We start from the raw sequence: 23,776 nt of genomic DNA, 5'->3' as shown, positions 1-23,776 counted from the left end.
GCCAAACGCACAGCCCCATTTGACACCACAAAAATAGGGCTAGCATATTGGTATTTTAACTCCTACTTTGATCTTGATCTTTGGTCCACTCTCTCTCTTCCTATTTTTGTGAGTTTGTCTTTATGTTTCCTTTCAATGGGCTGTAACATGAGCTACTATGTAATAGATCTGTGAAACGAGGGAGTAGATACATAAGGCAATAAAGTAAAAATCCTCTTGGGAAGTTTCTGTGGCACCTGTTCTCAGGAGGGACACCCCTGGAGCCCCCAGAGGCAGTTACAGGAGCAGGTTGGTGTGATTGGGACACATGGCACTGGGGACCTGGCGTAGCAAAGGGGACCCCTTGGCCATGCTGGACCAGAGCTGGCAAGCCACCAGAGGGGCTGGGACCTGGAGTGTCGTGGAGATGTGACAGGCTCAGTGTCGTGGAGACCAAGAACTCCAAGGCAGGGCCAGGGCTGCTGTCTGGACAGGCACAGTGTTGGATGACCCCCAGGAAGTCAGTGTCAGTGAAACTGCAGTGGGGGGGGAGGATTTTGGGTGGAGGAGAACCTTTGGAGGGGGCGGGTCACTGTAGTGCTGGCCTGGAAGCCCGGCCCTGAGCGCAGAGCTGAGGGACTAGAAGAGAACCCTGCACCCTTACCCCGCCACCCTGTGTTCTCTCTGCAGTTTAAGAACCCCTTGATCCTGCTGCTCCTGGCCTCCGCCCTGGTGAGCATCCTCACGAAGGAGTATGAGGATGCCGTCAGTATCGCCATGGTGAGTGGGGAGGGTGGGGGGCTGCGCTGCCTCCCAGACCCCGCTGCCAAGGGGCTTGCAGAGTGTTGGCATATTTTATTCAAGGAAAAAGAGTGTGGCTGTAGAGAAAAAAATAGGAAATAACAGCAGAAAGAAAGGAAAGCAAATCCTCGTCCTTCTCTTACCGCCCCCCCCCCACTCCCGTGGAGGTGTCCTGGGTCATTTTGCCATCACTGTCTTGGTAGATACCCCGGGGGGCTTCTGGTGTCTTTCTTTGGGGAACAACACTGCCGTGAAGTCCTCTTCCATGACCCCACTGTGCATGCTGCACAAAGCTATCATTTGTAAGCCCTTCCCCGGATGTAACCGCTGAGCACCTATTTAAAAAGAATTTTTTTTTTAATTTAGGTGAAAGTCACATGGTTAAAAAATTAACCATTTTAAAGCATACAGTCCAGTGGCATTAGCACATTCCCAGCGCTGTGCAACCACCAGGTCTAGCTAGCTCCAAAATACTTCACGGCCCTAAAAGGAAGCCCCCCTCCCCCACCCTACCTACCATCCCCCTCCCCAGACCCCTCCTTTCCCCCTCCCCACCCCTCCCAGCCCACCTCCCCAGACCCCTCCCCTTCCCCCTCTCCACCCCTCCCAGAACCCTCCCATTCCCCCTTCCCACCCCTCCCAGGCCACCTCCCAGCCCCTGGCAAACCCGTCGGCTCTCTGTCTCTATGACCTCTGTGGATATTTTATATAATGGAATCATACAATATATGACCTTTTATATCTGGCTCCTACTGAATACCTTTTGATGACTGTCCTTCCTGCTTCCCTCTGTCTGTCATGTGCTCTTTTAAAATGCAAAAGCAGGCTCTTTCCAAGCAATAGTATTTGTTCCTCTGTTTAAAAGGCTGAAGCTTCGTCCATATCTTCTGATATCGTGGAACAATATTTATAATATGTTGTGTGAAAAGGCTGTTTATAAAAGAATGTGTCTGTATCATAGGATCCTGTGTTGTATGTCTATGTGGAAAAATCTAAAAGGGTACCCTAAAATGTGAACCTTTGGATGCTAGAATTTGGGATGATTTTTCTGTTCTTTTTCGGGGCAGGGGGAAGCGGCTCATCTGTTTTATAAATTTCTTTGTGCTTGGTTTGCAAGAAGAAAGGAAATTTATTTGGAAAGGGGAGGTGCTGTGTCCCACCTTCCATGGGCTCATTCACTCACTCACCCGACAGCTGGGTGCTCACGCCACCCTCCCCGTTTGTTCCCTAGGCCGTGCTGATCGTGGTCACTGTCGCCTTCATCCAGGTGTGTAATTAGTTCCTCTGGTCGTGGTCAGGGTAACCATGGTGTGGCAGTGTGGAGTTCCCACCCTTGATTATCATGTTCCATGTGCTGCCTGCCAGGAATACAGGTCGGAGAAATCACTAGAAGAGCTAAGCAAGCTGGTTCCTCCCGAATGTAACTGGTAAGTCAGAGTTTCCCTGGAACTTTCTGATTCATCGGAGGAGTCGGTGGGCTGGTGAGTTTGGCAAAAGTTGGGCAAAGTTTCTGTCACTTGTAGCGTGATGGAAGAGGACCATGTCTGTCCGGGGGTCGGGAGACCTGGCACCTGCCCCTGGTGTGTCCTTGGGCATGTCATTCTACCTCTCCGGGCCTCGAGTCTCTCATCAGGGTCTAATCAAGGTGCCTGGGCTGGGGCCACAGCCGGCGGGAATGGCTTGGGGAAGAGGGCGGTATGGTGGGCAAAGCTGTGCCCATTTTTCCTGCAGAGAGCATTCAGAAGTTGCATTAAATTCTCCAAGAGGGAATGAGAGGAGCTGGTGATGCAGGGCTGGAACGGGCCGAGGCTTCAGGCCGCTGGACTGCGGGGCGAGATGGCACAAGGGTGACCGCCAGCCGGCCACGTGCCCTGCAGCCCCACCAGCCTCTTTCCTGCCTGGTCATTTCCACGGGGCCTCCTGTTACCCATCACAGAGCCCTCAAAGGAGAAAGGAAGGACCAAACCACAGTGCTGTGCGCTAGAACTTGCTGGGATGTTCTGTAACCCGCGCTGTCCAGTGCGGCACCATTGCTCACATATGACCCCTGAGGACCCGGGTGTGGCTGGGGTGACGGGGGAAGTGAGTTCTTCATCTCCCTTAGCGTAACTGGCCTGTGGGGGCTCGGGGCTGCAGTCCTGCACAGCGGAGGCTTAGAGCAGCGGCTGCGGCCCCCCACACGGAGGAGAAAGGGTTTGGCGCCTGGCTTTTTCTCCATGTAATTTCTAGTACGCCAGTAATCCACATGCTTACTCTCCTTGTAGAAGTGGACTGATTTCAGAAAAGGTCCAGGTCTGCGCCCCCTCCGCTGACCAGCTCTGCTGAGGTCGGGGGCTGCGTGTCTTTCCTAGATCTGCACATGTTGTTCAAAAGACAGTAACTGAAAGTATCTCACGACCCCAGGGGCTTTGGAAGGGTTTAAACATATGGTAACTGTTTCCTGAAAGGTGATGTTTGGGGAAGAACCTTCACATATATTTGGATATAAATGGCATAACTGCACCCCACGGCTGGGGATAGAAAGATCTAGTGGGATGAGTTCCACCTCTCAAGGAGCCAGCAAGTGAGGGGCGTGTGTGTGTGTGTGTGTGTGTGTGTGTAATACAAGGAAGAGAATAATGAATAACAGAGACAAAAAGGATGATGTGGAAGCATGAGAGAAGGTGAGTCAATTCTAGAAGGTTCACTGGGGACACTAAAAATGTCTGGGCTTAATAAGTAGACGAACAGGGCTGTCAGAAATCCAGATGTGGGATGTGTGACATCATACGAACAAACAAATGTAAATGATTTATGTGATTTGAGGATCTGATCTTAAGTTTAAATATCAAGTCTTGGCCTTTCAGGTGAATAGTATGCATTATTGATGTTCCCGGAAGTCACTTCTAAAAGATGATTTTCTGTTCAAGGACAGCGGTGGCAGGCAGGTGGGTAGGGCACCGAAGATGAGCAGCCTCCGCCTCGGCATCTGAGGCCTGTTGTACGAGCCAGAAGAAACACCTGCCACGCAGGTCTCTCTCGGGTTCCCTCCATCCTCTGTGCACTCAGTGCATCTTTAGTGAGCACCTACTGTGTGCCAGGAGGACTAGTGCCGGGGTTACACGGGTGAGCCAGGAGACGAGGGCTTGGCCTTCAGAGCACTCACACTCCTCCCAGGGGAGGCAGATAATAAACTGAAGGAGCAAGTTGACTTTGGACTGTGGCAGGTGCATTAAAGCCAAAATGGGGTCCCAGAGCTGGAGCCACAGAAAAACCTCCCAGAGATGCCATAGCACGCGGTAGAAGAGTGGGAACGGCTCCGAAGAGCTGCTGCTCAGGCTGCCCTGATCTGACGTTTGGGGAGGAACTGACATTTAGGTTGAGACCAGAGGAACAGCCGGAGCCAGCCAGGGGAAGAGCTGAGAGAACAGCAGGTGAATCTCTGATGGGTGCTCTTGGCTACACGGACAGCTCAGCCGCACAAACCAGAGAAATCATGTCATCTCATGGCAAGGGATGTGAGGTGGGAGGGCCAGTGTGGTTGGTTTGAGAAGGCTCCGAGGACTGAGTCCTTTGATTTCTTCACCCTGCCATCCTTGGCTCATTGGCTCTGTTCTCTGGCTGGCTCCGCTCGTGCTCCCAAGACCCCTGCCGTAGCTCCTGGCATCAGAGGCAGACATGGAAAGATCCAGCAGAAGAAGGGGTCGTGTGTATGTGTGTGTCTACAGAATGAAGAGACCTTTCTCTCGAGCCCCCAGCAAATGTCCACTCATGTCTCAAAAACCAGTGTTATGGAACTGCCTGTGCCTAAGCCAATCGTGGGAAGGGGATGGGGTCACCCTGATGGTCTCAGTCGGTCAGGACCCCCTCCCTAGAACAGACGGCTCTGGGCGAAAGGGCGGATGTCTGAACAAGAGTCAGTCCTGTTAACAAAGAAGAGGGGAATGTCCTCTTCAACGTCCAGCGTTGGCCGAGACCTTGAGACTAGAAAGAGCTGGGTGTGTTCGAAGGCTGGATGGCCTGATGGGGAGCAGCAGGAACGGGGGAGGAGGCAGGTCCCGGTCAAGGGGGCCTTAGCAGGGCTTTTGGGTTTGAGTCCAAGGTCACTGAAAGCCATTGGAGGTTTGGAGCAGGAGAGAGTTGTGACCTGATTTTTGCATTTTCAGAGCTCTCTGGCCACTGGGTAGGGGCGAATCGAAGAGGGCCAGGGGTAGGGCAGGAGTCCAGCTGCGGCTGCGGCGTCCGAGGAGGGGGGGCTGTAACTGGAGCCTGTGCATAGAAGCACGTGCATTGTCCCCGGCACAGCTGGGAGGAGGGGTCGTGGCCCGATGGGGAAGGAGGTCCTAGGCTCCTCCGGTACTTACGATGCTCCCCCCCAACCCCGGCTCTGATGAGGCTCTTCCATGCTACTCAGCTCTCCATTGCCAGAGTGCTGTCTTCTCTGAGGACAGAAGCGCTGCCAGCTGCTGAGTCCATTAGGAAGCTTTAGAGCTGCAGACCTACACCTACAGAAGCTTCTGGAAGCCATGAGGCTCCACCTTGTTTCCAGGCAGGGTAAACAGTAGTAGTCGCCCCACTTTTCAGATGAGGCCCAGGGTCTCCCAGAAGCCACACAATTTTCCAAAAGTCTTTCAGGGTATGTGAATTTAGAATATAATAAAACCATAAAGGCACAAGGGTTTGTCCATAACTGAAAGAGAAAGTGTGATTCTCTATTCTTTGCTCAGGTTTATTAAAATGTGCAAAAATGGGATGTGATCAGCGTGCTTTTGCTTTTTCCCATTTCAAATGCAGCATAAGAGAAGGAAAGCTCCAGCATCTGCTTGCACGAGACCTGGTTCCCGGAGACATTGTGTCTCTTTCGATCGGAGACCGGATCCCTGCAGACATCCGTCTCACTGAGGTGAGGGGTCCCGAACCCTGGTCTGGGCGATATGCAGACGCTTAGCTTGTCGGAGGCAGGCATTCTCTGTTACACACACGCACACACACACACGTGTGCTGACACACAAGGCATGAAGTTAGCAAGCAAGGTCATTGTAAACACAAAGCCCCTCAAGTTGTATTTCATAAAATATTTATTCCCATTTTCAGTAAAAGCCTAATAACAAAGTTTGGTGACGTGAGTTTCTGGTTTACAGCAGGCTGCAGGAGCAAATTAAGCCAGGCTCGGGCTGAGAAATGAGGCAAGAGTTGCTTCTAGAAACAGCTACTCTGATGTCAGAAAGAGGAGATACCAGATTGCTGAATGACGAGGAGGGAAGCAGACCGATGAAGACGTAACTCGTAGCCCAAGCTTTTACAGTGGTGTAGTTTGGGGACATCAGGCGGGGTTGGGGGGGGCAAGCTGTTTCCCTGACCTTTGTGGGTGTCCAGGTGTCACTGGCTTACAGGACAACCCCTGAGGCTCTCGGAGATAATCGTGGGTTCCCGAGAAAAGGTTAAGTCCAGGTCAGAGGGATCTGTTGATGGGGTAATCTATTTTATGAATCCTTCCAAGAATACTAAAGAGTTGTTGAAAATTCTCAGTGATAAAGGATTAGGCAGGTTATCTCCCCGAAGTATTTCTTTCCAGAGGATGTGTTTTCAGGAACTCTAGGATTGTTGGCCTGAGTTTGAACCGAGGGCCTGTCATTCACAAGCTGGGTGACTTGGAGCAAGTTACTTAACCTGTGTGTGCCCCGGTTTCCCCATTTGTAAGATGGGCAATGACGGTGCTGTAGGGTGACTTAGCATTACATGACATCATAGATGGAGAGTGCTCCACGCAGCGCCTGACACGGGTGAGTGACGGGCATGTGTTGGAAATCAGGGGGCCCTGGGTTTCACACCCCTGCCCTGCACCTCCCGGTATATGACTTTGGGGAAGGATTGGCCGCTCTGGGCCTTGGTTTCCTCATCTATGAAAGGGGATAGGCTTCGTTCCACCTTGAGGAGATAAGACCTGCAACAAGCTCAGCCCGGTGACGTGGCTTGCTTCACTGTGCTCTCTTCCCTGCCGCCTCAGCAGTCCCTGAAACAGCTTTTAACCCCCAGGTAACTCTCAGTTTCAACGAGTTTTCTTCCTGACTTGCTTATGCTAAATTCTATTCTATTCTGTTAAATGCTATGGACAGCACAGAATGCTTTCTTCCTTGCCACCGGGCACAAACACTACAGATTTCCCTTTTGGCACTTTGCAACTCCATTGAACAATCAATAGCTTTGTTTATTCACAGTGGGATATTTGTGTCAGCTATTAAATTCTGAGCTCCAGGAGAGCTTTATATGTAGTGTAAAGCTATTTAAGTCCAGGAAACAGCAGGTTCAAGAACGTTCTTAAAATAAGTCACCAAGTACTAGCACTCTTTGCATCCTGTGGGGAGGGGGTCACAAAACATTTTCTCTTCCCACAGTTAACCAAGGTCAAGGTCTAGGGGGAAGGCTAACCTGGGCCAGCCAGTAGAGCAGGGACACGGCTCCTTCTTTTTCCTCTCCCATTTCTGGCATGAAAAGGGTATTGAATGGGATCTGTCAGGGCTCCAAGTAACGCTTTGTGTCCGAGGTGGGAAGCTGACTGGGTGTGAGGGACAGGAGGAGGCTTGCCCGCAGATGAGCAGGAAGTGACCAGAGCCCTCAGTTGTCTTCAGGTGCAACCTCCTCTGGGTGACCTCTGGTATCATGTGGGTTCTGTGCTTTGACTGTTCTCAGCCACTCACCCCCTCAGCTGACATGGTGCCTGGGAGGTCACCAGAAACTACACACAAGCACGCACACAAACACACACATGCACACAACCAGCTTTGTTCCTTCTTGGTCCAGACACTCACCCTTACTCCCTGCCTCCCTGTTTCTCTCTTCTGGAGAGAACTAATGCATGCATGTATATATATGTATATGTATATATATATGTATATGTATATATATATATATATATATGTATATGTATATATATATGAAGTCAGGTCTGTGCTAACCGCTGGGTAGAAACTGCCTCCCTCCATCTCCCAACAACCTTAAGGAAACACCACTCAATTTTCTGACTTGAGCACAAGGATACAGAAGCCTGGAGAGACTGAGCAGCCGACCTGAGGTCATGCAGCAGTAAGTGAGGGAGGAGGTTTTGAGTTCAGGTCTGGGGGCTGCAGAACCCCATCTGTCACAACCCACGTTGTGTGCTTTCCTGCTGCGATCAGCTGTTCTTTCTGACTTTTTCCAGCTCCCTGTCTCTCCTGCTGGGTTCCCCCCGTCTCTGTTTCCTATGGCTCTTGTAACAAATGACTACATACAGAGTGGTGTAAGCACAGGTATATTCTCCTACAGTTCTGGAGGTCAGAAGGAAAATTATGTCACTGGGTGGGGAAAAGAAAAATCAAGGTGTTGGAATTTAAAAAAAGAACAAATAAACCTGAGGAAGGGTTAAAGCTCATGTCTTGGTTTGGAAGGTTGAGGTGTTGACTGAGTCTCAACCTCTAAGATTCCTGCCCATCCCAAATGGGCTTTAATGAAATATATTCAGGATTAAATATGCTTAATTGAAAGATGTTCTGTAGACCAGAATAAGCTCTGAGTCTTACTGACCTCTGCCTATTTCCACATGCCTACTTAGTTCCAGTTACTGCCAATTCTCTTGTTCCTCCTGGCTGGCTCTTCTGCCCACGCCCACCACCACCCTTCATCGAGAGCCTTCCTCTGTTGCGCTTGACCTGTATTTCTTGGATTGTAGGCTTCCCATCCCATTATAGCCTCTTCCAACATCTAACATGATTTTGTGATTTCATTCACCTCTCTTCTCTGCTCAAGACTTTTCCTGGTTCCTCATTACTTATAAGGTACTATCCAAATTTCTTTTTTTTTTTTTTTAAGATTTATTTATTTGACAGAGAGAGACACAGCGAGAGAGGGAACACAGGCAGGGGGAGTGGGAGAGGGAGATGCAGGCTTCCCGCTGAGCAGAGAGCCCGATGCAGGGCTCGATCCCAGGACCCTGAGATCATGACCTGAGCTGAAGGCAGAAGATCAATGACTGAGCCACCCAGGCGCCCCACTATCCAAATTTCTTAAGCAATGCCAGATGCAGTTGAGTTCAACCACACGTTCCACAAGTGCTCTGCTCCATGTGGACCAAACCTGTCTTCTTGCCTGTGCCCACTCCATTCAGTACTGCTCAAGGGCAGGACAGCTCTCCATCCCGCCATGGCTTCAGCACCAGGGACAGCACCCACCCCCCAGAATCTGTACCCCAAAGAGGGTGAATTGGTGCCCATGTTCAGCATACGGGGTCACTGTCCTGTTAATGCTGGTGGGGTACTGGGATAAGAGAGGTCTTTTCTTGGCCTCCCCCTCCTCTCAGTTGCTTTGACTAAGCGTGTTATTACCAAGTTCAGGCATCGTCAGTCCCCCACCTTGCCTTCTTTTCCTTCCCTGCCTGATTCACTCACCAAATGTCTGGTCATCCTTCAAGACCCATCTCAAGTCCCCGATTCCCCAGGCACTCTCCTCTTCCAGATCATCCCCCCAACCCAGATGCTCTACCCTCCTGTTCCCCATTCCGAAGCCTTCTGCTGCAGATCAGACCTGACAAGAACATCAGATTATAATAATTACATCTCCCAGATTCAGTCAATAGAGGGGATCCCTTCCCACTATTGACTTATTGTTTTTGTTACAGGGTTACTTAATGTGAACAAACATAAATTTAGGTACAGATTCCATGTGTTTCAAACTTTATGCAACTGTAAACCTAAGCCAAATTTTCCAAGTAAGTACAATTTATTCAAATTATCACATGTCAGTTAGACAGTTAAACAGTGTTTTCTGGAAACCAGATCCCTGCTTTCCATGGGGATTTGCTGATTTCTGCTTCCTGCAGTCTGTGGTGTCGGCAGCCAGGGGTGCTGGATGACTCCATCTCCCCATTTCTTCCTTCATTGTGTTAGGAGCTACTCCAGGAAGTCCTTTGACTTGCCCTTGATGTCCTGGAGATTAAAAAAACACAAACTCTAGATCAGCTGGTGGTTGTCTTTGTGGTTAATAGAGTTAAGAGAAATATATAGGCTTCAGTGGGTCAGGGATTTACTCCTCTCTCGAATAATGAGAGACTGGAATTGGAGTGTCCAGAGCCGATATGGTGGCTCCAGCATGGAATAAAGAGCCAGGGCTTCTCCCAGCCCCCTCATTCTGCCTTCCCATGCTTGTACTATGGCTTCTGGAGCTACTATAATGAAGGCCCAGGTAGGGAGAAGGAGGAAGCTAGAAGGGTGAAGAGGGCCTGTCAGCTCAGCCACCTTCCCAGATCCTACCCAGGACTGTTGGTGATTTCTTGAATCCCATTGTCCAGAAGGTAGAGACATTGTGAGTTGCAAGGGAGGCTGGGAAGTAATACTGTGTGGGAGGAGGGCCACATGGCCACCCCCAACCCCCGATACCATTCCCAGTGGGGGTTCTGTTAGGAAGGGGGACATGGTTATTATACATTCAAGGAGTAGCCCTTGTCATCCTTGGGGCCTGGGATCCCAGGGCAGTGTGCATATTTATAAAAGGGGGTTATGAATTTTTAAAATTTGCAAGTATAGAGAACTCACCAGCCCCTATTTGAATAGTGCCGATCTAACTGTTCTCTTGGGAGTTTGTAGGAAGAGGGCTTTTCTAAGTTGGTCGTCTTTGCTGAAATGGCAAGGTCCTGAGGGGCAGAAATCACCCTGGACCCCTTCTATGTCCTCCATAGTATCTGGCACAGTTCTGGTTACAGGGGACTCACCTCTTGAGTGATACCTACTGGGTCTGTGTTAGTTTTGCAAGATGGTTAAGAGTGCAGTTTCTGGAACCAGAGCCTTAGTTCACACTTCTGCTGTGACATGAAGTAGCTGTATAACCTGGAACAAGTTATTTAAACTCTTCATGCCTCAGTTTCCCCATTTGTAAAACGGAGAAACCAATAGCATCTTTCTTGGAGGGTGTGGAGACTAAGAGGCCTTGTGAAGTGCTTGGTGTAAGGCCTAGCACATCATAGGAGTTCTGGAAATGGGAGCACCTCCCTCCTCCTTTCCTGGTGTGTGTGTGTGCTGTGCCTATGTGTGGTTTCTTTTTTTTTTTTTTTAAGATTTTATTTATTTGACAGAGAGAGAGAGGTAACAAGAGCAGGAACACAAGCAGGGGGAGTGGGAGAGGGAGAAGCAGGCCTCCCGCCGAGCAGGGAGCCCGATGCGGGGCTCGATCCCAGGACCCTGGGATCATGACCTGAGCTGAAGGCAGACGCTTAACGACTGAGCCACCCAGGCGCCCCTGTGTGTGGTTTCTGGTGTTAATGTAACCTTAGGCTGTCACTGAATGACCTGGTTCAGTGATGCTCAAAGCACATGAATTGTGTGGGGGTCTCTGAGGTGGGCAGGACGTGGAATGTCCGGAGAAAGGCACAGATGCTTTGAAAGGTATATTCTAAATTAACCATTGCCTAAGTTTTTTCTAACTTTACACATTACATTAAAATGTTAACTAATGTTACAGAAGGTATGAGACATGTTTTTCAAGAGGGGCTACACATTCAAAGCTTGTTCAGTTCCTCGAGGCATCTGAGGCCATGTTCTGATCCTGGTTCCCTGATTTCGATGTGTTCTTTGCTATCTGTTGGTAAATGGCATGATGGGGCCAGATACTGTCCTATGTTTTCCTGGTTGCTTTTTTTTTTTTTTTTTAATTGTGGCAACATTAAAAAAAAGAAAAACAAAACTTTGTTACATTGTAAAATGTGATTTGGATTACCTAGTGGCAGAACATCCTCATGAAAACAGCCATAACTTTATGGCCGAGGTTGAGGAGGGCAATCTGGCTCACTTTCCAAACCAGACATCAGAGCCAGTGTCTCTGAAGACACCTGTTCGGGAAAGGCAAGCACTCTGTGCTGGGTACCAGCAGTCCCAGCTGCTCTCCAAAGGCACTCCCAGGCCACCCCTCTGTTCGACACGGTCAATGCCAGACCAGTCATTTTGATAAATTGGCAAAATGACAGTGATTTCTCAGAACCTAAAGATCATGTTCAAATGTAAACATAGACGCAAGCTTTCTTTAATGCACCTACGATAAATGTCTGAAGTTCCTGAATTCTATATCAAACTCAGGAGCTTCTCGTTTGTGATTTTAGAAATGACCCTGAGTATCAGGGATGGTCCCCAAGAATCTAATTTTTTCCCCCTGCCAACACAGTCTTAGGAGTTTGTTCAGGAAAGACTTATTTGAATATCCTGCCAGGTCAGTACAGATAACCCAGTGAAAAAATCATTTACAGCCCAACTCTAGGTCCTAGCAGAGGGATGTTTTCTGCTTAGAGATGCATGCCTACTATATAGATGCCCAATGGTCAGACTTCATTCTTGGCAGTCAGGGGCACGATCTCTTATGCACAGGAGACTTTTCCCAGTTGAGAAGTTTTACAGGGGAAGTGTGGTCCATTCTGTGCTTTTAAAATCCGTTCTCAGGGTGAAGGGGCAGAGTCCATCGTCTCTTCCTGTTCTAGGTCACGGACCTCCTGGTGGACGAGTCCAGCTTCACAGGAGAAGCTGAGCCATGCAGTAAGACGGACAGCCCGCTGACAGGTGGAGGGGACCTCACCACTCTGAGCAACATTGTCTTCATGGGGACCCTGGTGCAGTGTGGGAAGGGGCAGGTAAGCCCCAGGGACCTTGGCTGCCCTCACCAGCGGGCTTCCAGCTTCAGACCTCACGCTCCTCTCTCCTGAACACAGGGAGTCGTGATTGGAACAGGGGAAAGGTCCCAGTTCGGAGAAGTGTTCAAGATGATGCAGGCTGAAGAGGTAAGGGCCAGTGGTGGCTTTGGTTTTTCGGTAGTCTGGGGTTTGAGATTCCTCTCAGCTACCTACACCAGCCCTGCCCACTCCTGGGGAGCGAGGATGATGTGGGTAATACGAGTTCATGCTTTTCACACTTTTAAAAATTTATTTTTATTGAACAACATTTATTAGGATTTTGTTGTCAAGATATAATTTACAGACACTAACATGCACAGCTCTCAAGTGTAGAGGTCAGTGAGTTTGTATATATGTGCCCGCCTGTGGAATTGTCACTCCGCTCAAGGTATAAAGAAGCCAGGCGGAAGCTGAGGGGCGCTACTGGGATCTCCTCTCACAAACCCATTGTTCTCATCCTTTCAGACGCCTAAAACCCCACTACAAAAAAGCATGGACAAGCTAGGGAAGCAGCTGACACTTTTCTCCTTTGGCATCATTGGTGAGTGAAGCATCTGCACTGGGTCGGGGGGATGGAGGGGAGCTGTCCTGAGCAGCCATGGCTGTTTCTCGAATATCTTGCTGCTGACTTGGGTGAGGACCGAGGGATGGGACTGGAGACTCTGATAGTACCAAGAGGTTTCTCTCTTAATCCAGGCTAACTGTGACATGCAGCCCGACATTGTAATGGCTTCCCATGGTCAGGGTGTATTTCTTGCTCACACCAGTCCATGGGCACGTGGCTGATTGAGTGGCTTTCCTGGGTAGGTCCCCTCTACACACCAACTCAGGATCTCGGGCCCCTACCATATGGTTGCTCTCCCTCCCTCCAGGTCCTCAGAGGCTGGCCACTCTCCCCACTTGTTCAGCCAGCAAGTGGGCAAAGTGGGAATGCAGAGGCTTGTGGGGGAAATGCTTAAGGCATGGACCTGCAAGTGAGGTCATCACCTTGGCCCACTGCCCAGTCTTGATTGGCCAGAATGGAGTCACATGGCCTACCTAACCGCAGAGGAGACTGGGAGGTGTGGTTTAGCGGTGCACCCAGCCATATTTCTCTGCTACCGAGCAGGCTATCCCTGGGCTTGTGCCTCTTGGCCTTTGGCAACACACCAAACAGCATCCACATGATGCTGCGGACCTAAATGTAGGTCTTAAGCCTGGATATCCCCATGGGGCCACCCTGGTCCCTTCATCAGCTCCTTCCTGCTAGCTCCAGCTCTGGCTTTGATTCTGTGTTCTTCATTCCCAGCTTTGAGGACCCACTGGCTCCTGGCCCATGGCAGATTCTCAATCAACCAACAAACCACTGCCCATATAGCACAGGCAGTGATGAGAGGCTGTACAGTGAGTCTCCCTAAAACTGTGGAGCCAGGCAAAGTTCGTGGGAGAAACAGCTTTCCCTCCTAGAAGCACTTTCATTGTGCCTTGGGCCACCTAGATGCATGAATTCATTTATCGAGTGTCTATGACACGCTAATCACTGGGATAGGGTCAGGGGCTATCAAGATGGATCAAACACAGCTTCTGCCCTCTGAAGGACCCCAGGCCAGTAAGAGAGAGATAGCCGAACAAGCATGAAATGTGAAGGTAGTGGTTAATCTTGAGTGGGAGAGTTGGGAAGGTTCCAAGGGGAATGTGACATTAAACTGGGTCTTGCGGGATAAGTAGGAGCCTGCCAAGTGAAAAAAGAGGGAATTAAGGATTCCAGGCAGAGCAAAGGGTATCTTCAAAGGCATGGAGGGGATCTGCACTCCTTTGCAACTTTTAAGAGGTAGTAAATTTTGCAGAGAAGTTAAGAGGATGTGGTCTGGAGTCAGGGCTTTCAGTTCTGTCATGCTGGGGACAGACCTGCTCGCCCTTCCTTCCCTGGGCACCCCTTCCCAAAATTCCAGCGTCTAGTCGCCTTTCCAAATTTCAACTTTGGATGTAAGTGCTCAGAGTTGGCGAAATCACTAGCTTTACCGTTGTGAGGTAGCTCTATGCCTTTTTCCCTCCTTCCCAGCCTGTTTTGTCCTGGAGCCATAATGGAAGATGGGTTATATCTTAACCTGCCAAGTCTGATCTCGACTAGTGGGGGTCTGAGCTGTGACAGCATTTTGAGGTCATGCTCCTGCGTGGTGGCAAGGAGGACTGTGACAGATTCGTGATGGCTGTCATGGACACAGGTGGGGAATGAGGCCCATGCATTGCCATTCACTGGCCATCCTTGGGGTTGCATACTGACCAGACATCTCTGGGAGAGTAGAATGCCCACGCGGTCCTGGCTGCCCGGAAGCCTCTTTTGCGCTCTAGTGTGGGGATTGGAAACTCTGGCTCCTGGACCAAAATGAGTTTGCCACCTGTTTTTATATGGCCCACAAGTAAAGATATTCTTTTTTTTTTTTTTTTTTTAGAGATTTTATTTGAGAGAGAGAGAGAGTGTGTGCGCACAAACGGGGAGGGGTAGAGGGAGGGAGAAGCAGATTCTGCTGAGCAGGGAGCCCGATGTGGGGCTCGATCCCAGGATCCCCAGATCATGACCTGAGCCGAAGGCAGACGCTTAACCAACTGAGCCACCCAGGTGCCCTTAATAAATATTTTCAGAGCTGCTCTAGCGTTTTGGAACTGGGTTCCACCGATCCCTGCAGGGCCCAGAGGGGAGATGCAGGGAAGCTGTGGTGGGCTGGTCAGTGCTTAAGAACCGACTTTTCCAGGAGAGGAACGTTTGCCAGGCTCCATGGTGTAAATACCCTCCACGTGGCCACTTTCAAACCACCCATATACTGAAGACACTGAGTGTGGGTTTGGGAAGAGACGCGCCGCGCCAGCCCTTGGGCGTCCCGTGGGCATGCTCCAGCTTCCGGCAGGGGCCTTCAGGGCGGGGTCGGGGCCCAGTGCCTGGGGCTGCAGGCTCAGCACCCCACCCCTATTTCTAATAGAGTTGTCCGTCCAGTCTCTGCATCTGGATTCATTTGGGTTCCAGCTGAGATTTCATTTGCCTACCACCACTCATTACTGTATGGAAAAAACCCCTAACAAATCAGGTCTTGTGACGCTGCCCCCCAACACACACACAACCCTACACACGTACACACACAGAGCTGTCACCCAGCACAGAACCTGCCCTGGCTCCCCGTTCCCTGTGACGTGAAGCTGCTGTTCCTTGGCAGGTCCTCCGAGGCTCAAGCAGGCGACTCTGCTCACCTTCCCGCCTCTTCCGACCGCAAAGGCAATAACAGCCCCCAGGAGCTGTGCTGAGCACTTGGAGGGGATTGTTGCCTCTTAAATCCTGAACCAACTCCTCGAGGGAGACATGGTCATTATCCCCACCTTACAGATCCAGACACTGAGGCCGCACCTGGCGGCCCCAGAACTTCTCCCCATTGCCAGAACGTCCTGTGCATTTTCATGGGTCCCAGCGTGACTCGCGCCCCTTCTCTGACCCGAGGGTCCCTCTCTGGCAAGTCCTGTAAGCAACAGGCCCATGTGCCCGTCAGCTGCCACATCCCACATTGTGGGGGCGTCCCCACACGTGGGGCACCTGGGGAGAGCACGGGGATCACCTGTAAACATTTGCAAACAGCCCGAGAGGAACTAACTGGCTGATCATTTCCTTCTTGAACTGGCTTGGTCCTTGCCTGAGAAAGTGAAACCATTCTTTTTTGCAGGTGTGGAAGGTCTTAAGAAACAGGAGAGTGGTTACAATACTTGAGGTTCTTACTCGTCACCTTATGCATCTATTCCTGAAACTCTTAAGGGAATGAGTTGGAAACAAGTTTGCATGTCCGAGGATGTACGCGTGTGCACGTGTGTGCGTACATACACTTCTTGTCTCTTCCCCAGGCTTGATCATGTTCACTGGCTGGCTGCAAGGGAAGCAGCTCCTCAGCATGTTCACGATCGGGGTCAGGTAAGGGCACGGCGCCGACCTCGCCTCGCCAGGGTGGCGGGGAAGGTGGGCCAATGGGGGAGCAGGACCCTGGCCCTGGGTCAGAATGCTGTGGGTTTGTTTGAAGCCTGTCTCTTCTGCTAGCTGATTCTGTGGCTCTGGGCAAGTGTGTTGGCCTAAACAGAGGGGAGGCTGGCCTACCCCGCGCAGTGGTGCCCTCGCGCGCGGCCTCTGGGGCAGGGCAGGAACTCTCCCGCATACCACCACCCCCTAGCTGGCCCCTCGGCCACTGGCCTTGGCCCTGCAGATACTCGTTGAGCGCCCATTGACCCAGGGTGATGGAGCCAGATCAGAGTTTGCGGGCTGATGGGGAAAGTAAGTGTGAACGAGTCAAGCGAACGTTGATAAGATAATCATAGCTCACAGTCAAGGCTACAAAGGAAAAAGCTGCAGAGAGAGTAGAAGGGGGGCAGGAAGAGACCTGTCCTGGAAGGGTGGCTGGGGAAGGTGCTCTGAGGGGTGGGAGACGAGGAGGAGCCTGCTCGAGAAGGCAGGAAGGGGGTTCAGCGGGGAGGGTCCCACCACGGTGGGGGGTGGGACTGAGCTGGGGGCCTCTGGGGACACCAGGAGGGACTGGCTGGGCTCCATGAGCAGAACCACACAGTGGAGTTGGGTAGGGCACATAGTGCCAGCCGCTTATGGGTCCCTTTACTCCTGATTCTAAAAAACATCATCCGAGCCCTCCACATGCCATGCTGGGCCATCGCTACTCTTGTTTTGGAAACGTGTTGGCCGTTCTTGACATAGACACAGGAGGTGACAGGGCTGTGAGCCCTAGCTGGCTGCAGCCGAGAGGGGGCTCCGGGGGCATGGGGAGCTGGCTGTGGAATGTGGGGTTCGAGGCCAGGATGCGCATCCTGGAAGAGTGGGTCAGTGTAGAGTAGGGGTCTCCAGAATTAGCCTGAGGACGGGAGGGTCCTGGCGAAAGTTTGCTCACCAATCACTGGTGCCCTGATTCGGTGGGTCTGGGGTGGGTGGGGAGAAGCTGAGACTCTGCATTCCTGACAAGCTCCCCAGGGTGCCAATGCTGCTCTAAGTGGTGGCCCACTGCAAGAGGCAGGGCTGGGGAAGAAGGTTGAGCCCCTGACAAGAGTGCTCAGGTGACTAAGCCTTCAGAGGCAGGTGTGGTGGGGCAGGGACAGAGGAGCCTGAGCCCTGGGGCGAACTTCCAGAAAAAGCAGAGCACTCAGAAGCCGTGACACCTAAGAATGTCCCCCAAATAATGGCACATTCCATTCCCACCTTAAAAACCATAGAAAAGTCTTTATGAGCCAAGATGACTATTCAGTATTTCCAAGTAAGTAACAGAAAAGGCCTCCATGACCCTCCCTGCCCGCCCTTCCCAGTACCATTTGCTGGTCCCTTCTGGTTCCAGATCTCGACGTCCCTTCCCTCTCACTTCTCCCACTAGATCCATGGTACGCTTGCCATCCAGAGAAAATTTACTCTGTCCATTTCACTTGTGACTTTGCAAAGATGAACATTTTTAGTGGAGTCAGCTGCTTGAAATCACTGAATCAGAAGGTAGAAATAGCAGGAGAGCTAGTGAGGAAGAGATTCTCCAAAAGAAGTAACTTGAGAATTGTTCTTTTAAACAGTTTATCCTAATTCCCTCTGCCTCAAGTGACTTTCAAGATGCTCCACAGTATACTCGCTTTTCCTGGCCCATGCTAATCTTTACTACTTTGTGGATTAATTTTTTATTATCATGCAAGCATCCAAGTACATGTAAAAACGCCCTTCCCACACCACATGGGGGGAAGTCCTCATCCTAGCCCTCTGCAAATGTTTGCTTAGCTGGTCTTGTCAACCTCTGCCATAAAACCAAGGAAGCCTTCTTGCTGTCACCATAGAAACTGGGCACAGTCCCTTGATCAAATTCAGTAATCTTGGTTCGGAGAACTTGCCCCTGAATGTTCCATTGTTGCCAGGGAAAAGGCCACGATTCATGTACCGTATTTCTTTGATTCTAAGACGCACTTTCTTTTTTCACACTTCTCAGGACAGACTGCTTCTTACAAATGAGGAGATAAGAGAGCACCCTGTGTTTAAATAACTGGCAGCATTTTTTCTTAGTGGTACGCAGACAGTGGGCCCCTTCACCATCAGCCATGTCTTAGCTTAGATGAAATAGGATAGCCATGTGCGACGCAGCCAGGCTTTCTGACGCTGAGGCAAGCCCGTAGAATGCTCGCTGTGTGCCGGGCCAGCGCGGCTCTCGCCCCGTGCTCTAGGTGTGCAGGCGTCCCTCGTTTTATGGTGCTTTGCAGATCCTGCATTTTTCACCATGTCAAGGTCTGTAGCACGCCTGTGTTGAACAAGTCCATTGGGCCATTTTTCCCAATAGTATTAGGTCATTTCACATCTCTGTCATATTTTGGTAATTCTCGCAATATCTGAGATGTTTTCATTGTCATTATTTTTTATGGCGATCTGTGACCAGTGACCCGGTGTGCTGAAAGCTCAGGTGATTGTCAGCAGTTTTTAGCAATAAAGTATTTTTAAATTAAATTCTACACATTGGGTTTTTAGACATGGTGCTCTTGCACACTTAATAGATGACAGTGCAATATAAACATATAACGTTTATGGCCACTGGGGACCAAAAGGTTCATCTGACTTGCTGTATTGGGACGGTCGCTTTATTGCGAGGGTCTGGAGCTGAACCCACAGTGCCTGTGAGGCGTGCCTGTATTCACTCATTCCTATCTGTTTGTCCAGCATATATTTGCTGAATGCCTACGGGGCTTTGCTGGATGTGCTGGTGCAGAGGGTGAGCCGTGGTGGGGTGTGGCTGGTCGCGTTCACCCACAGCTCTGCACAGAGGCACCCTCTCCAGCCTGGCCCCAAAACTCTTCAGCCTCCCCCACAGGCCTGAGACCAGCCGGAAGTCCCACTCCAGCCCTTTGCCTCATCCACACCTGCTCAGGGGTGTGGAATGGGGAATCAGTCCGCCATGATGTTCTGGAACCAAATCTGAGGCAGAAGGAGCCCCACCTTAACATCCCATCACCTGCGGACACACCTCCCACAAGAAGGGATCCACCCTCTTTATCCCAATTCAGTTTCCCGAGAGAGAAGCTCACTGGTTCAGCTGGGGTCACATGTTGTCTCTAAACCAATCAGCCGTGGCTATGTGAGGGTGGGGTCACATGGTACAGAAAGAGTTGGAGGGATAATGATGAAACGAATGGACACCCAAATGGCTCTGTTATAATTGTCAAAGGCACAGCTTTGTCACACTACCTCCCTTCAACCTCAATTTCCTTGTTTGGCTTCCTTATCAGAAGTGTCTAAACAACTAGACCAGTGAAAAGTGAAAATCAGGGGAGTCAGGGAGGATCCTCTGAACCAAAAAATTCCACTTCCCACTTACTAATTCTGGAAATTCCTTTCATAGGACCCAAAGGCCTTTCTCTCTAATAAACGACAGTAAATTAAGTGCAAAAGTGCTTTAAGAGGCAAAACAACTGAGGGACTAATTTATGCTATAGTGTGGATGTCTGATAGGGGAGGTCCGTTCCCAAGAGCAGGGTTTTGCAACAGGAGAACTCAGAGCCGTGGATGCTGGAGGAGACGGGTGCATCATGGGATTGGGAACAGACTAGAACGGGGACGTGGGGGACACCAGAGACATGCCTCACCGGGTCAAAGTGTTGGTGACCCCAGTTGGGATTCATGTCCTCCTTCAGTGCATGTGTTAAAGGTGATCCATCTGGCCTTTTGATCCAGCCTGGCTGTGGCTGCCATTCCCGAGGGTCTGCCTATCGTCGTCACGGTTACGCTGGTCCTGGGAGTGCTGCGGATGGCCAAGAAGCGCGTCATCGTGAAGAAGTTACCAATCGTGGAGACCTTAGGTAAGGGACTTTGCTGGTTGGAATCTTGTAAATGGGACTGAAGAAGTGGTCGTTCGGCCGGGCTATTTCATTAGCTTGAGGATGAACAGTGATGGTTTCTCTGTCCTCTGAACGGGGGTTGCCTTGTGACAGGTTGCTGCAGTGTCATCTGTTCGGATAAGACAGGGACGCTGACCGCCAACGAGATGACCGTCACCCAGCTGGTGACGTCCGATGGGCTCCATGCTGAGGTAAGCCCCGTGCCGCGGACCTTTTCCTTCCTAAAAGTACATGGAACCTTCTAGAAAGCAGTAAGGAAGAGACAAAAATGGGTTATTGTACAGTTTGCTTGGTACAAACAGCAGCAAGGAACGTGACCGAGTTAAGGGAGCCAACTTTATTTTTTTGCGATGATCTTTTAATAATAAGCTCGTTACATGACATAGAAGCAAAGAAGCAGTTGCCCGTAACGGCCTGTGATGAACTGACCATGACGGTCCCTCGGGGTTTTTCAGTCTCTCCCCTGTGCCTCTGGCTCAGTCGCAAGCCCCTGGAACGTGCTTGTGTATCCTGTGGGGTTTTTCACAGAACTTCCAGACTAAGGTGTCAGCAGTGACCGCTCACGGGCCAGGGCGTGTGTCTGTAAATAGAATGTGGCCGGCCGGCTGGCACGCCCTGTGGTTTACGTGTTGTCCGTCACCAGCTCCCTTTGTGCCCCAGCCACAGGGCAGCGTGGTCCTGGCAGACCCCTGGGCTGCAAAGGCTTACACGTCCGCGCTCTGGCTCCCTGGGGAAGATTTGCCTCCCTCTGTGCTAGAATGGAAGCTCCCTTCTGTGCTATCACTTCGTTTTCTGAAGCAGTTTTCCCTGGCTGCTGAATATCCCGGTGAGGAAGCTTTCTGCAGTTTCCAAAGCTTGGCCCTTTTTGAGGTTTTCTGATGGATAAATGTGCAGGGAACATCCTCATGCTTAAAGCCTTGTTTGTGGGTAGGAGTCTGTCCCTGGGGTGGGTCCCCCAGAAAAGAGATGAGGGGACAAGCCGGGGCGGAGGGTCTTATTGACGCTTGGTGACATCCTCTCTGCGGCTTTGCCTTGCAGGTCAGCGGAGTGGGGTATAACGGCAAAGGGACCGTCTGTCTGTTACCCTCAAAGGAAGTCATTAAGGAGTTCAGCAACGTCTCAGTGGGGAAATTAGTAGAGGTGAGTGTCAAAAGCCCCACTGTGGAAATACGCATTTAGGAGGAACTGATGGGGATTCGCCCTGAAGAGAGGGCCAGCTGGTTCTCGGTGACACCTGGGCCACACCCCCGGGGGTCAGGTGTCCCAGTGGCCCAGAAACGGGTGGAGACCCTGGAGGTGAGAGAAGAGCTATATTCTCTGTCCTCCTCCCTACCTGCTGGAAAGGCTTTAAAGAGACACCTGCCTAGAGAAGGTACTCGGCGAATGTGGGACAGTGAGCCTGGTTGCGTTGTCGATATGAGCAATATTAGCCGGACTCGTGCCTCCCACACGCCGGGTGCCCTCCGAGGTCCGGATCGAGATGTTGTCTCACGGGCTCACGGAGGTGACGAGAGTGTCCGGGATCACCCAGCCAGGGAGGGAGGGAGCCGGGATTCACCCCCACGCTCTTTTTGTGTGTGTGTGTTTTTTTTTTATTATCATTTTTTATCGAGATGTAAGTCCTATAGCACAGAATTCACCCCTTTAAAGTGTACTAGCTCAGTGGCCTTAGTACATTCACAAAGTTGGGCAGCCACTGCTGCATCTAATTTCAGGACAGTTCGTCACCCAAGTGGAAACCCGTACCCATTAGCGGTCACCCCATCTCCCCAGCCTCCCCACCCCCCATGATACCGCCTTACAAGGGCCTTGTGACAACCAGCGCTCAGTGGAATCAGTAAATATTTACGGTGTTTCTTTTGAAGAGCGGGGACCCCGATGTACTTTGAAGAGTAAATCTTGTCCCTCACCCTCACCCCAACCCCCGCCCCCAAAATAGGTCAAGCCTTCAGCATGTGACTTTTTCACATGGATGAGTGAGCCCAGGACCCTAAGGGGTGCCAGCTCCGAATATTAACTACAGACATTCGGAAATCCCCCCTTTCAGGCAGGCTGTGTGGCCAACAACGCCATCATCAGAAAAAACGCCGTGATGGGACAGCCCACGGAAGGTGCGTTGATCGCCCTGGCCATGAAGGTAGGGACCCTCTGATGGTCTGCACCGGGAGTTCTTGCACTTGGGGCTGAATTAGTGGCAGAATTTGAGCTCGTGTCTGAGCAGATGAGGAACGGGGAAGCTTAGTAATAACGGGAGAGAGTGCCCTCAAACGTCCTCGGACAGTCACTGACATGCCACGTGGTTCTGGAACATTCTCCATGCCACCCTTCCTGGCAGTCCCATACGAATCCTCGGGTGCCCTGTGGCTCAGATCCCATGGAGGTGCTGGGGAGACAGAGGAATGCAACCCACCTGGTGGCCCCCGAGCCCCCCTCCAGGAAAGACCCCTTCCTTTTAGCTCATTCTACTGATTGCAGGGCTCTGAGGTCAGACCCTGAGTCTGGGACTTGGCAGAAATGCCCCCACTCTGTGCCCAGTGCCACGTGCAGAATGGCTACCCCTGGATGCCAAAGCGGTGGGCAGTGGGGTGGGGTGCCAGAAGCTATCACGAAGACCAAGCTGGTTCTGTCCCTGAACAAGAGAAACGAGACCTTTTTTCTCTGAGTGGGACATTTCATTTGAAAGCAAATGGCCTTTCTCTGTGAGCTTGGATTTCTCATCTGCTGGAAATGGTTTGAATCATGAATAATTTAAGTGGACTGAGCTTTGCATAGAGATTGGTTTAGGATGACTTTCTGGAAGCTTGCATGTTATTATCCTAGATGGACTTAAGTGATATTAAAGATTCGTACGTGAGAAAAAAAGAGATTCCATTCAGTTCGGAGCAGAAATGGATGGCAGTAAAATGCAGCCCCAAGAACGAGGTGAGCTTGCTTCTCTGCCCCTTCCCACCCTCTCTCCTACACCCCAAAGGAACGAAAATGCAGGCATCAAGGAGGAGAGTTTAAAGCTCCTAGATTCTATGAAGTTTCAAATACATGAAAATACATTTGATAGCAATTAGATCGTTGATTATCTTGGGTTCTCTTCTGAGATTTTTGCCTGAAACAGTAGTTCTCAGAGTGGGGTTCCTGGACCAGCAGCATCCCCTGGGAATTTGTTAAAAATGCAGATTCTCAGGCTCCACCCAGAACCTCAGAGTCAGAAATATCAGGAGTGCGTGGCGCCTGGGTGGTTCCTCGGTCCAAGCATCTGACTCTTGGTTTTGGCTCAGATCATGATCTCAGGGTCATGAGTTCGAATCCTCTGTCAGGCTCCTCGCTGAGCGCAGAGTCTGCTTGAGATTCTTTCCTCTCTCTCCCCCCTCCGCTTCTCACCCTGCTCGCAATCTTTCTCTCTCTCAAATAAATAACGAAAGAAAGAAAAAGAGAGAAAGAAAGAAAAAGAAAGAAAAAAGAAAGGAAGGAAAAAGAAAG

General features: G+C 50.8%; 1 protein-coding gene across 1 annotated transcript in view; it reads left to right on the top strand.

Moving 5' to 3' along the window:
- The window catches only part of ATP2C2 (ATPase secretory pathway Ca2+ transporting 2), an 81,142-nt gene that overhangs the window by 46,978 nt on the left and 10,388 nt on the right, over nucleotides 1-23,776 (top strand). The window contains exons 5-17 of the mRNA XM_035024509.1: nucleotides 670-759; nucleotides 2,012-2,047; nucleotides 2,146-2,207; nucleotides 5,554-5,662; nucleotides 12,251-12,400; nucleotides 12,479-12,547; nucleotides 12,905-12,980; nucleotides 16,301-16,367; nucleotides 20,139-20,263; nucleotides 20,396-20,493; nucleotides 21,341-21,442; nucleotides 22,350-22,439; nucleotides 23,123-23,224. Coding sequence (XP_034880400.1) covers nucleotides 670-759; nucleotides 2,012-2,047; nucleotides 2,146-2,207; nucleotides 5,554-5,662; nucleotides 12,251-12,400; nucleotides 12,479-12,547; nucleotides 12,905-12,980; nucleotides 16,301-16,367; nucleotides 20,139-20,263; nucleotides 20,396-20,493; nucleotides 21,341-21,442; nucleotides 22,350-22,439; nucleotides 23,123-23,224 — 1,176 coding nt within the window. The remainder of the gene's footprint in view (nucleotides 1-669; nucleotides 760-2,011; nucleotides 2,048-2,145; nucleotides 2,208-5,553; nucleotides 5,663-12,250; nucleotides 12,401-12,478; nucleotides 12,548-12,904; nucleotides 12,981-16,300; nucleotides 16,368-20,138; nucleotides 20,264-20,395; nucleotides 20,494-21,340; nucleotides 21,443-22,349; nucleotides 22,440-23,122; nucleotides 23,225-23,776) is intronic.

Source organism: Mirounga leonina, unplaced genomic scaffold, assembly GCF_011800145.1.
Source record: "Mirounga leonina isolate KUSES-001 unplaced genomic scaffold, KU_Mleo_1.0 Mir_180, whole genome shotgun sequence".
In the NCBI taxonomy this organism is placed as follows: domain Eukaryota; kingdom Metazoa; phylum Chordata; class Mammalia; order Carnivora; family Phocidae; genus Mirounga; species Mirounga leonina.
This window is presented reverse-complemented; position numbering and strand designations above follow the sequence as displayed.